Source organism: Carassius auratus, chromosome 16 (genome assembly GCF_003368295.1).
Source record: "Carassius auratus strain Wakin chromosome 16, ASM336829v1, whole genome shotgun sequence".
Classification (NCBI taxonomy): domain Eukaryota; kingdom Metazoa; phylum Chordata; class Actinopteri; order Cypriniformes; family Cyprinidae; genus Carassius; species Carassius auratus.
This window is the reverse complement of record NC_039258.1, coordinates 22540027-22554196: the sequence shown is the minus strand read 5'-3', so window position 1 is coordinate 22554196 and position 14170 is coordinate 22540027. Positions and strand designations below refer to the sequence as shown.

Genomic DNA, 14170 nt, shown 5'->3' with positions numbered 1-14170 from the left:
CAGCAACTCTGTGGTATTTCCATCAATAAGGCTCTTTTATATTCTGATATTTCTGACAATAAGTAATTAAACTTTAAGGCCTGGTGTCACAGACAGGGCTTAGACTAAGCCAGGATTAGACCATAGTTCAATTATAGGAGATTTAAGTCATTTTATAATCGCGCCTTGGAAAAATATTAATGATGTCCGTCTTGAGACAAAACATAGTTATTGATATATTTTAAGATCAATCAGTGCAAGTTTCTTTCAGTTGAAACTGTGTGTGTGTGTGTGTGTGTGTGTGTGTGTGTGTGTGTGTGTGTGTGTGTGTGTGAGTGCAGGGAGGGGGTGGACAGACGTGACCCTCTCTGTCCAGCTGCTATCTGAATGCAGGCCATGCAGCAGCTGGGAAACGTAGAAAGGTTTCTAATTGCTGCCATTAGCAGAACGCATCAGTGACGAGTCTGTTCAGTGTAATGGATGGGTGTTTCACAGCTGGGAGTCTGTAATGATGAAGTGTGCAACCATATGACAGAGAACAGTGTATTTAATGTGAGCATAAAGACACCTATGTCATGGACTGAAACAAACCCCAGCCTTAAAGGGATAGTGTCACCATTTACTCACCCATGAGTTTCTTTCTGCTGATAAACACAGAAGGGGATCCATCAAAAGTTTGTTTACCGACATTCCATAAAATATCTTCTTCTGTGCTCAGCAGACTACAGAAACTCACACAGGTTTGGAACGAACTGAGGGTGAGTATATGATGACAGAACTTTCATTGGGTTTTTTGGTGAGCTATCCCTTTAAGTTTCTGCTACAGACGTCAGATTCACATCAGCAGCACCCTGGGTTATGTGTCACTACCGTTTCAACGTTTAAAAAAACAGTGGCATGGTGAAATAATCGTTTTTCTGTTTATTTTTTTTTTTTTAATGTGAATATCTGTTAAACTGTGATTTATTTCTGTGATGCGCAGATCTTCAGAAATCATTCTAATATGCAGATTTGCTACTGAAGAAACATTTCTGATTATTATCAGTGTTGAAAACAGTTGTGCTGCACTACATTTTTTTCTGAAAACTGAAACTTTTTTAAAATCAAAAGTTCAAAAGAACAGCATTTATTTGAAATAGAAATAGTTTGTAACAGCTGTGTTTACAGTTTATTTTAATAAATGTAAAGCATCCTTGCTAAATGAAAACATACATTTCTTAAAAAAAAAATAGAGTAGTTTTTTTTACATTAGTTCTTTATATGTGTTTATTGTCTGTGTGATCTTCTTCTCTCTTTGTTGTCTGTATTCTGCAGTAGTTTACTGCTGTCTGTGGCTGAACTGAACGATGAGAGGAATAAAGAAGAAGAGGATCTGAGTGTCTGAGAGCCAGGAGGAGGATTGAATTAGTGTGTCCTCTGTGGAGCATCAGGGAAGAACAGAGACGCCCGTCTGCTGCCCTGTGAGCTCTGATGGAGTCCAGACACTCAGACACATGCTGGGCTTGACTTCTACACAGAGCTTGTGTCTGACTATCAAACGGGTGTTCGTCTGGAAAGGCGACATTTCCATGATTTTAAAAATTCTATCAGACAAGGATCTTTAATTCTTTAAATATTCAGTTGTATGTGTGTTTTGTGCACTTCATCCTAGTCACAGTCTGGTCACGTGTCATAATCACTTCTTCTGACTGCAGCTGAATGAAATGTGTCACAGTAAAGCATCAGACACTCGTTAGGAAGAGCAGATGGTGCATCATCCCATCAGTCAGAGAGCAGGTGTGTACCGTTACCATGGAAACCTTTGTCTTGTGGAGGAGGAGAGGCGGGGCTCTGATTGGTCCTCTGGGAGTTAATGAGGGGGCGGAGCTCACACCGGAAACGGCAGAGGCCTCTGCACTGCTGCGACTGAACAGAAGAGGCCTCCACTGGGCAAGACGTCTCTGAAACACACTGATCTTTCTACTGAGGGTTGGAGTTTTGTTTTGTGTTAATTCTGATTATCATACGTGGGTTGATAATATACATAAACTTGTTTTGAAAAGAAATATAGTAGCCTATATATATTATACTCTACTCACTAGACTAAGATTTTTTCAAAGTAATATTGTTAAATATTTAACAGTATATATATTTGAGAAACTATTCGAAATGAAAGACAACGGCGTGGAGCTTAAGACTTTATTAACGCACAATACAGTACAGTAGCTACAAACATATTTCCCAATCCTGTTTAGTTCAGTTTATGAGGTGCAGTCATTTCCCAATCAAACTAAAAGCCTTTTTATCCTGTGAGACACTCGATAATTCAAACACATCCATCCGAGCCAATAAATGATCGGTTCTGGTCTGATTCATCTGATAATGGAAGCAGATATTAGATCCGTTTCAAAGCCACTGAACTGAAGTTTATCTTTCCCATCATTCATATCGCAGGTTTGACTGATTCTGAACACTGTTCTGAAACAACAGACAACACAATATAACTGTATATTCTCAGTGATTGGTCTTTCTGAGAGAAGCTGAAGCTGCGTGATGTGTTTTAAAGCACAGGACCAATGAAACAAGAAACATGAACGCTTCAGATAAACAGACACTTACATATGCTTTACATGGCATACAGTGAGGTCCAAAATCTGTCAAATGAAGATGAAACATTTCAGATTTCTATGTGACTATCAGTGTCACTGATCACATCTTCCAAATGGTTTTGGTTCTCAGATCACGCTGGAGACACTTTTCATGTCAAGAAATCTCACTGGATGACTTTTGGATCTCATTATAAAAAATGATGAAAAACCCATCATGAATTCTTTCTTATAATCATCGTACACTGATGAGACGCGGGACTTTTCTGGCATTCGGACAATGATGTAAAAAGGGTAGACACATAAAATAATGTGCCAAACTTAAAGGGACAGTTCACCAAACATGACAACTCTTTAATCATTAACGCTCTTCACCCAGTTGACAGTAGCCAGTGACTTCCACATAGGGCTGCATGATAAATCACGATCGATATTAGCCAAAAGCTGCGATATTCATGCTCGCATCCTGTCAGTGAAGCACGCTTCTGTGATCAGCAGTAAATCTCCATCTGAAGACTGCTTTCATTGATTTAACATGACTAATAAAGGTTTTTAGAACTTTCCTTGTAATAAAGTATATAATAATGCAGTGCCTTTAGCATAGTATGAAATATGTTGCGTGCCTTATTCAGTGTAAGGAGTCACATGATCTCGCAGAAGGATTTATTTCAAACACTCGACTGACGTTGTGAAGTGAGTTGGGAGTCAAAACATGTTGTAAATGTGGTATTTTCAGATGGAGCAGCGTTTACTACAGAGCCGTATAGTAACTGAGATGAGAAGCTACGCAAATCACAGAACGTTTTCATTATATCAACGTATTTTTCCAGTGAACTATGGCTCTGTGTAGTAAATGCTCCGTCTGAAAGCACGTGATGGAGATTTACTACTAATCACAGAACTGGCTTTATCGATTTATCGCACAGCCCTACTTCCATAGTATTTTTTTCTGTACTATGGAAGTTAATGGCTGCTGTCAATTGTTTGTTTACTAGCATTCTTCAAAACATCTTTTTTTTGTGTGTGTAACATAAGAAAGAAACTCGTACAGGTTTGGAACAACTTGAGGGTGAGTACATGATTTTTTGGGTGAACTGTCCCTTTAAGGAGGACGGAGAGGGAAGATATTGTTCAGTCTCTCTACATCTAGGCTTGTGTCTCTCTCTCTCTGCAGTCATACTGTTTGTTGGTAACCATTGGGGTTTGACCACAGGTGTGTGAACAGCTCCTGACCTTTAACCTGTCAGCCGTTTTAATCACGCTTGGCTCTGCCCTTCCTCCTCCTCCTGCCGCTCTCGGCCGCGGCTGGTTTCTCGTCCGTCTTTCCGTTGCTGGAGCTCAGGGCTCCGTTGTAGGCTCCGTTATGAAGGGCTTTGCTGGGTTTGGCCGTGGTCTCGCGCCGGGGCTGACGACGGTACGTCTGGTAATAGAAATTCCCGAAGAGGATGATGAAGGTGAGGGCGTATCCGATCAGACACCAGTGCATCCACTTAGGGAACGGACAGTCGGAGTACAGAGACAGAGCCGTGTGGCCGATGGTGACGTGAAACTGGACCTGAGGAAGAAAATACAACACAACTGATCAGCTCTCAGAGGTTGAGCTGGAGAAATGACATTTATTTAACATACACTATCATTAAAACATTTTGGGGATGGTATGTTTTGAATGCTCATATACAAAATAAAAAATACAGTAAAAACAATAAAACAGGTAAAATAACTGGTACAGAAAACTATAGGCCAATTGCACTGGCAAGTGTATTTTCTAAAGTATTTGAGCGAATCCTTATGGATAGGCTTAAAGAGTATCTAACAACCATGGATAATCAGTTTGGTTTTAAAAGTAAGCATGGCACTGATTTATGCATATATTCATTAAAGGAAGTAGTTAGTAAGTATAATCTACATAATTCAACTGTTTTTTTGTGCTTTTTAGATGCATCTAAGGCGTTTGATCGAATTAATCATACTAAGTTATTTTTAAAATTGCAAGAAAGAGGGGTTCCCCCATACTTTATAAGAATATTATATTTTTGGTATGTACATCAAACCTTAAAAGTTCAATGGGGTAAGAACGTATCGGAACCGTTTTTTATGACGAATGGGGTTCGGCAAGGGGGGATATTGTCACCTCTTCTTTTTAACCTGTACATGGATGGTCTTTCTGTGGAGTTGAATAATTGTAAGACTGGATGTTTAATAGGTGATAGTCTCATTAACCATTTGATGTATGCTGATGATCTGGTTATTATGTCTCCTTGTAGCGCAGGATTACAAAAGCTGCTTCGAGTATGTTCAAGGTATGGTGTGCAGCATGATATTAAATTTAATGTTAAAAAGAGTGTGATTATGATTGTTAAAACCAAAGAGGACCTTAAGCAAAATTTTCCTTCTTTTTATATAGATGACCAAGTATTGAATGTGGTAAATAAAGTGAAATACTTGGGTCACATCATTAGAAATGATTTAAATGATGAAGATGATGTGCAGCGCCAGTGCTGTAGGTTATATGGGCAAGCTAATATGCTGGCTTGTAAATTTTATATGTGTACTGATGCTGTTAAAATAGCTCTATTTAGGGCATTCTGTACATCTTTTTATACAGCTCACTCATGGTGTAGGTATGCTAAAGCTAAAATGCAAAAACTCCAGGTGGCATTTAATGATGTGCTAAGAATTTTGCTTAAACATCCAAGGTGGACAAGTGCAAGCCAATTGTTTGTATCTAATAATGTACCTACTTTGCATGCTGTCTTAAGGAAGTGTATGTATAATTTCATATGTCGGCTGAATGATTCAAAAAATGGTATCATAATGGTCTTAAATGATGTTACATTAAGTGATACAAGGTATTTTTCCAGCTTGCGGAAGCATTGGAATGCAAGCTTGTATGTCTTTTAAATTCTCTGTGTGTATTTTCCTCTTAATTCTTTCTTCTTTTCATATGGACCATGAGTCTGAAATAAAGAGTAATAATAATAATAATAACAGTAAAATCATGAATTATTATTATTATTATTATTCCAAATAAATGGAAAATATGTATTTTATGTTGTGCAAAGACAATACATTTTATAAAACAGTTTATAGATTTTACAAAAGCACAATTTATCTGGTTGGCAGAAAATATGGTTGGATATTGATAAAGTAGACATTTTGATATAATTGATAATTGATATAATACTTTGACATAAAAGGTTACTTTAAAATCAGAATCATATTTATTTCTTAAGTACCCCAATCTGCAGAATCACCCTTAAATTACACATCATTCTCAAATGCGCAGTGTTTTTTTTTTTTTTTTTTCACAAATGCTTGTAAAAGGTCAGCATTTACCATTTGGATGATGGTCAGATACTTCTTCCACCACAGATATTTCTGTATTTTTGGACCGAATGCGGCCAGCCCATAATACAAGTACATCAGGACATGGATGGCTGCATTCATATGAGCCCCGAAGAACGCTGAGGAAGAGAGACATACACATCTACAGTGTGTTCTTGTAACAATCTGAAAGAGAGTATGACAGAACGATCATGTTTTCTCCATTCCTGTGTACGGTGCTTATGTATTTGATACTCACACTGTCCACCAGCGACCCATTTGATGCCGATCCACCACAGAGTGAACATGGTGCAGTGGTGATAGACGTGCAGGAAGCTGATTTGGTTGAACTTCTTGCGTAAGATGAAGAACACCGTGTCGAGGTACTCCACACCTTTAGAAATAAAGTACCACCACAGAGCTGCTGCCACCTGCCAATTCAAAAGATTATCTTAGACTTACTTGTAGATTCTTAATAAAAACACTGGAAGAAATTATACGTTTAGACCTCTGAACTCTGAAACTTAGAATTATTACAACCGAATGTATTAGTTTTTCCAAAAACATAAAACTTGTTCAAACCCTATAGTTTAATTTAATATTAAAGCTGCAGTAGGTAACTTTTGTAAAAAAAAATATTTTTTACATATCTGTTAAACCTGTCATTATGTCCTGACAGTAGAATATGAGACAGATAATCTGTGAAAAAAATCAAGCTCCTCTGGCTCCTCCCAGTGGTTCTATTGAAGAAACTCCATCAGCTCCCGGCAAAAAAATTACCAATCATAGCTGCGGTCCGTAACTTTGTTTGTGTTCAAAATGTAGAAAAATTTATATAATAAGCGAGTACACCATGAATCCATTTTCCAAACCGTGTTTTTAGCTTGTCCTGAATCACTAGGGTGCACCTATAATAAGTGTTTATATTCAGACTATTTTAGATTGCTTCGGGGGTACCGAAGTAAATAGGAAAATCAGTAAATAGGACAATCTCCTGTTTTTCCATTTGCTTTTGTGTAAATATTTTTTAGACCCAAGCCATGTCACTTATATATATATTATTATACGTAGAGCAGCTGTTACTACACGGATCCGTTGTTAACTGAGAAGCTGTGCAAATCCAAGCTGATAATGATCGTGGATTTGCTCAGCTTGTCAGTTAACAACGGCTCCGTGTAGTAACAGCTGCTCTACATACAATAAAAAAAAAAAAAAAAAAAAAAATATATATATATATATATATATATATATATATATATATATATATATATATATATATATATATATATATATGTATGCCTGCTCTAGAGAGCCCTAGTAGCTAGTAGCGCAACGTTTTGTTTGGCCGGTGCGCCTGATACCCCTGTTGGGGAAGCTCAGGTGGTCCTGGTTTTTGACAACCTTAAAAGGGCCATCATTCAGTGAGTCAACTGAAGCCCAGAGCAACATCTCCAGTGATTCTGTTCACTGGACATGGAAGAGAGTGGCCGACCCTTTGTGATGGCCCAACGGCTCCAAGATTCATGCCACAAGAGGGTACTGTCTGAGGGAAGCGATGTCGAACATATCATTAACTGTGTGGTACTGGAGCATTCATCACTCGACAGCAAGATGGCATGAGTAGGTCCAGTGCCACTGACCAACAATGCTGGACTCAGCCAATCAACTGGTGGCGGATCAGAAGGTGGCATGCCCTGCGGTCGGAGAATTCCGATGCCGTGTCTGCTTCCCTGGTCTCTCCACACCAATCATTTGACCCACTACCTGCCACTAGGGTGGTGGGAAGGTCTGGGCCAGCTTGCTGGTGTTGTGGGGACCCGGACCATTTTATTGACAGGTGTCAGATGATGGAGGTGGGGACAATGATCTGGGTCCTGGATGCACCGCAGTCTACCACCGGTCAGGCTGGATGGTACCAAATACCTGTGACTGTGAGTATTAAGGGGGTACTTATCAGGCCTCGGTGGATTTAGGATGTAAACATACCTCTATCCATCAAAGCCTGATTCAATCCGAGGCATTTAATACAGGCCACTTGGTTCAGGTGCGGTGTGTGCACAGGGATGTGGTGAAATATCCTGTAATGTCCACTGTTATTCAATTTAGGGGACAACATCATAGTGTGAAGTTCGCAGTTAACCCACACACATGACATCTGCTAATTCTCGGAACTAATTGGCCTGCTTTAAAGTTATTGGGTTACTTACGTGCGGATGTCTCTTGGGAAAAGGAAAAGCAAGGACCTGTAAAATTGTTGTATACAAATTGAGCTATATTTAGTGCTGGTAGCGCAACATTTTGTTTATTTACTGAGTGCCTAATAAAGTTCACCAGAAGCAGACCCCGTTCTTTTCCTTCCTATTGATCATTTTCTTTTTACAATATGAAAGTAGAATTTTCACATGAAATAAATCTATTGTCTGATTTAGTTAACCTGTTATAAATAAAGATAACTACGAAACACCTTAACAGTTTATTTTGAGTTCTTTTTAAGAATTACATTTTCCTGCATCATATTTCCTGCATATATATATATATATATATATATATATATATATATATATATATATATATATATATATATATATATATTTATTTATTTATTTGTTTTTTTTTTTGTAGGGATGCACCGAGTATTCGGCCGGTACCATATCCGAATCCTGGACTTTTTGACGGGGCTCGGTTTCGGCCGAACCTTAGGTTTTTTATTCACCGAACAGAACCGACATCACGCGGCCGTTGATTGCATCAGTTCGCTCTAAACTTAACTCTTCAGGACTCCTGAGCAGCTGGGACGATGGCAATACAGAGCCAGCCAGTCACATCGGGTGCTGACGTGGAGATTAGCGTTTTTTTCAGTGAGTCTTTGATTCCTCTTAGAGAGGAACCTCTTCAGTGGTGGAAGACAAACCAGCAGCGATTTCCACTGCTGGCAAAAAGGGCAAAAATCTACCTCTGTGCCCAGTGAAAGACTTTTCAGTACTGCTGGGGACATTAGTTCCCACACTCGCTACCGGCTGTCACCTGTTAATGCAGAGCGTCTTGTTTTTTTTAAATGAAACTCATTTCATGTGAAAGATTACAGGGGTTCACGTACATTTAATTATGATGCAGGAGATGTGTGTGATCTTCCGTAATATTTTTCGTAATATTTGGCTACTGTTCTTCCCTCTAATCTAAAACTAAACAGAATACTATCCATGTTTGAGTTAATGTTCAATTACATTAATTTCAGGTAAGTCACCAAACATATTCTGATTTTTAAAAAGAAAAGAAAAACAATTTTCTTTGCATTGCTGCACTTTTATTAAAAGGCTTTGGTTGTTTACTTGGGCAAGCATAAGCTTGGTAATTGTCAAAAAAGTTTTTCTCACTTGTCATCTTTTTGATTCTTTTTTTTCTTTTTTTCTTTTTTACAGTTAAAATAAAATAAAATGAAAAATACATTGCTGTGGACGTTGTTTACGTGTTTTACTGTGTTAATGGAATAAGGATACGAGTAGGAGTAGGCAAAAAACTGGATTCGGTGCATCCCTAATATTTTCCTTCAAAAACTGCCAAATAAATAAATAAATAAAAGCTGTTTTTGGACTAATGAAGAGGTTTTGAGCTCAGAAACATACAGGACGTTTTTATGGCAAAAAGACCTCTTACATGTCCAAATATCAAGGATAATTACATTTCTTGATTCAAAGTTATGACCCCTTTAAATACATGACACAGTCCTTAGACTTTTTTTCAGTGCATATGGCTAAAGATTCAGCTGTTTTCAATCATCTGTGTCCTCACACAGGTATGACTTAATATTTGCACACTGAAAATCATAGCTGGGCAAATTCAGTAATTAAGAACAGGCTCCCTCTCAGTTCCTGACTGTGTTTAAATGGCCACAGGATCATTAATTGGAATGACAGCAAGAAATTATGTGGTCTCAAACAAAAAATACATCAATGCTTCCTCCAATTCAGTTCAATGGTGCTCCGTCTAGCTGTAATGATTCCATGTATGTGAGTGAAAGTGTGTTAATGTTTTGTGACAGAGTGAAACCCAAATCCCCAGTTTTCCCGCTCCATTAACACACTTTGGGAATAATGCTTGCCAGTCTGTGCTAGGCTCACTCACCCTCACTTCATTGGGATCATCTGAGTAGTCCACAGGCTGACAGATGTAGCTGTAGTTAGCCGCTCGTGCAGCGAGGAAGAGCTGGAACACAAAGAGACGTTTGGAAGATTTTAAATGGTTGGTCCTCATCATTAGCTTCTTCATCTTATGCCTAAAACCGACAGCAACTCTGACAATGCCATATGTAAAGACAAAGACTATCACTGAGAAAGATGTATGTTGAAGGAATGGTTCACCAAAAAAATGTGTATTTGCTGACAATGTCTTCACTCTGAGTCCATCTGAGATGTAGGTGAGTTTGTTACTTCATCAGTTTTGGAGAAATGTAGCATTGCATCAGTGTGTCATCAATGGATGCTCTGCAGTGAATGGGTGCCGTCAGAATGAGAGTCCAAACAGCTGATAAAAACATCATAATAATAATCCACACCAATCAAATCAGTCATCTGGTCTGAATCAGGAGAGAAATCTGCACAGATTTACATGATAAAACCACTCTAACAGGCTGGATTTTGATGGATGTTTTCACTGGAGGAAGTGGTATACTTGTTAAATTAGTTATAAACGTCTTAATGCTGGATGTGTTTAATCTTTTGTCTTCTCCTGATGTTAACTGACGGACTGGAGTGCTGTGGATGTTTTAACAGCTGTTTGGACTCTCATTCTGACGGCACCCATTCACTGCAGAGCATCCGTTGATGAGACACTGATGCAATGCTACATTTCTCCAAATATCCAAACTCATCTACATGTTGGAAGCATGAATACATTTACATCAAATGATAATTTTTAGGTGAACTACTCCTTTAATGAAAATAAAAAAGCAACTTTTCAAAATAAGTAAGAAACCAAGGCTATGAATGTGCATTACATTAAAAAGGAAGCTTAAATCAGAAAATAATGTTATTTTTCTCATTTCAATCTATGTTGGCTGGTCTCATTTAATTCATTTCTCAATTCTGACTTCTGTCCATCAGTGTTTCTGTCCAAATGAAGTCATAAATACCCTGAGTGAAGGCTGCTTCAGTTCACTGCTAAATACAGCAGCGGTACATTTATAACACATGTAATGGACAGCAGTTCTCTGGTGTGGATCAGTATGTAGTCTCTAATAACACAGGTGTATGATTATAGAGTTAACAGACAAGTCACCTTTATTTATAGAGCGCTTTTAACAATGCAGATTGTGTCAAAGCAGCTTTAAAGTATCAAATAGAGCTTCAACAATGCAAAAGGGAAATAGTTAAAGGCATCATTCAGATGGTAACATGGTTTTATTTCTATCACTTAATATTGTGGAATCAATCAAAATACATTCATTTATAACACCAAAAGTGCTTTCTCTGGGTGAAACCAGGTATGTGCACTGAAACATAACAAGTCTAAATGATCATTTTCAAAAATGATAAAATAAATGACTAAAGGCTAAATTTAAAAACACAAGAACTGGTGCCATCTTTCTGTGTGAGCTCACCTCTTTGAATATGAATAAGTTGAGGACGAGCATGCTGAAGTTGTAGAGGATGAGGGTCTTCCTCAGCTGGAGGGGCTCTCGGCCCTGCATGAACCTGGGCCCGAGCCAGAGGAAGAGCAGGTACGAGGAGCTGATGGCCAGCGTGGGCAGCGGAGAGTCCATCAACGGCCATCTCTCCACACGCTTGTCTACACACACACATCAAACCCCATCAGCACGCTTTCTACTGCCTTCTACTAATGCCCTTGCATTGCACTGGCTTCAGTATTTCCTGGTAAAACATTTCAAGCGAGCATAGAACAACACAGTCCTTGTTGAATTTACATTACAAGTTACTTTTCAAAGGGATAAACTGCATAACCTTTCTATGTGTTTACTGTACAGAGAAATACAAAAATGTCTCTCTTTCCCATCATGTAGATAGATGCGGTAGAGGAGGGCTTAAGTTCACAAGCATTGTGAAGAATGTCTTTTCAAACTAACCTTAAGGGTCGAGGATGATAACTGTAATGATAACCCTAACTTAAATTTTGTTTTATTAATCGTTCAATTTCCATAACAATAGGGAAGTTAACATCAGAACCAAAACAGTAGGAGCGATAAATCACTGACAGTGATATATATATATATAAATAAATATATTGTTGTCATCCTCAGTGTGAACCTGCCTCAAGATTTGGATTTGAAAAGCAGTAAAAAAAAAAATCTAAAATATTTGTTGGCTTTACATTATAATTAAAATGAGTAAATATTAATCTGAAAAAAGACACTTTCGTCCAAATAGAGGACTTTTTTTTTTTTTTTTTTTTATTGGAGACTGTGCTCAGGATGATAAACAGCAACTGGTCTAATAAACTCTTAATTATTGTGTATTACTGTAATAGTACGTCGTTGCTAAAATTGGGTTTAAGGATTAAGAGATCCTTGAATTATTTAATTTTTTTCAGTATATATCTTATATCATTATATGGCTGTATATTAGTTTAACATGTTTGTTGTGATGTGAACACTCATATTAGGTGCAGCAATATATATATATACAGAATACCTATTTATTATTATTAAAAAAAAATTTAATTAGTTATGTTATTTTTATCACTTGGATGATGTTTCTTGTGTTGTGTTTTGTGAAAAATATATTATATATATATATATATATATATATATATATATATATATATATATATATATATATATATATATATATATATACATACAGAATACCTATTTATTATTATTTAAAAAATTGAATTAGTTTTGTTATTTTTATCACTTGTCTTGGATGACGTTTCTTGTGTTGTGTTTTGTGAAAAAAAAAAAAATATATATATATATATAAATATATATATATATATATATATATATATATATATATATATATATATATATATATATATATAGTTTAAAAATATAAATAAAAAGTTCTAAAAAATAAAATAAAAATGTATTAAGAGATCTAAGATATGGTCATGCAGAATAAAAGGCCATGAAACATCAAAACACATTTTTCAAACATGCATATTTGTTTGAACCAGAGAATCTGCTCTTGTTTGGCAGAAGTGAAATCTGTAGTCTCTGTCTCATGAGAGAATATATAATAATATACAGTGCTGGAGACTCCAGAGCTCCGGCTTCATCACAGCGCTGATATCAGGAGCAGTTACCTGCGATGGTCAGGCTCCATCTGTAGAACTCAACCGTGTCGTTGATTATATGCTTTATAATCTCCATCACCGAGACTCAAATCCTGATCGTCTGAGAAGAAGAGAGGTCAGAGGTTAAAGGCAGGGGGAAAGCCATGCGGTGATGCTGGAACTGGGGAAGGGTTTATACAAACAGAACAGCACAAATCTGCTCAACAACATCTGAATCATAATGTTTATCGCCGTGTTATTGCTGGAGGGATGCACTTGCATCAATAGAAGTATTCGGTCACACAATGGCAGACCCATCACAGCCTCTCCCAAACCATACCCTCCATCAGAAGAGCCCAGAAGACTTGTGTTAGTTCAGCTGAAGAGAAGCAGCAATCACACACACAGCATCCACACAGAGTCACAGATGTAGCGTTTAACTGACATTTACAACGATGAACGCGTTCTTACCGTAGCGCGATGAAAACCGCTTCTAATGACATTCAGCGCGAGGTCCGGGATCCCGTTATTCCGTGCTGAGAACAACACCTTCGTCCCAGATTGAACCGGATCCGCTCAAAGGCCCGGGGCAGAAGCAGACGGTGATAAACCCATCCGTGTACGGAGCATCCAGAGGGTCTCTGGCATCACTGCGACTCGATCAGCGCCACTGCGCATGCGCAGAACAGGTGCACCCTTCACTCCCGGACTCTCGAGCTCAATAAACACGGCATCTTTTCTTGATTATCATTCCTAAAATTATTAATATCTTATATTAAAGTTTTTTTTTTTTCTTTTTTTGCTATAGCACATACCACTTCTGATCTTATCTTTCGAGGCAGGACAGTCGATTAATAACTGTGTTTCCAGAATCAGAACTAGTGTTATTCGTCAGGGTGTGCGCAAACACGAGTAATTGGTTGTGTTTTTACATACTTGACAAAAGTACAGTACGTGCATTCTTATGCAAACACGAAGTTACTAAATATGAGTTATTTACTAGATAGTAAAGCTGCGGTAGGGAACTTTTGACGCTCTAGCGGTTAATAAAC

General features: G+C 37.7%; 1 protein-coding gene across 1 annotated transcript; it reads right to left on the bottom strand.

The window, feature by feature from the left end:
• Positions 1-2143: 2143 nt before the first annotated feature.
• Positions 2144-13827, bottom strand: elovl4a (ELOVL fatty acid elongase 4a). The gene is made up of 7 exons (XM_026284781.1): positions 13590-13827; positions 13149-13239; positions 11485-11672; positions 10011-10091; positions 6148-6319; positions 5901-6028; positions 2144-4119 (listed from the first exon to the last, which is right to left on the bottom strand). Exons 2-7 carry the CDS (start codon positions 13213-13215, stop codon positions 3817-3819), a joined length of 939 nt encoding a protein of 312 aa, XP_026140566.1. The 5' UTR covers positions 13216-13239; positions 13590-13827; the 3' UTR covers positions 2144-3816.
• Positions 13828-14170: the final 343 nt, after the last annotated feature.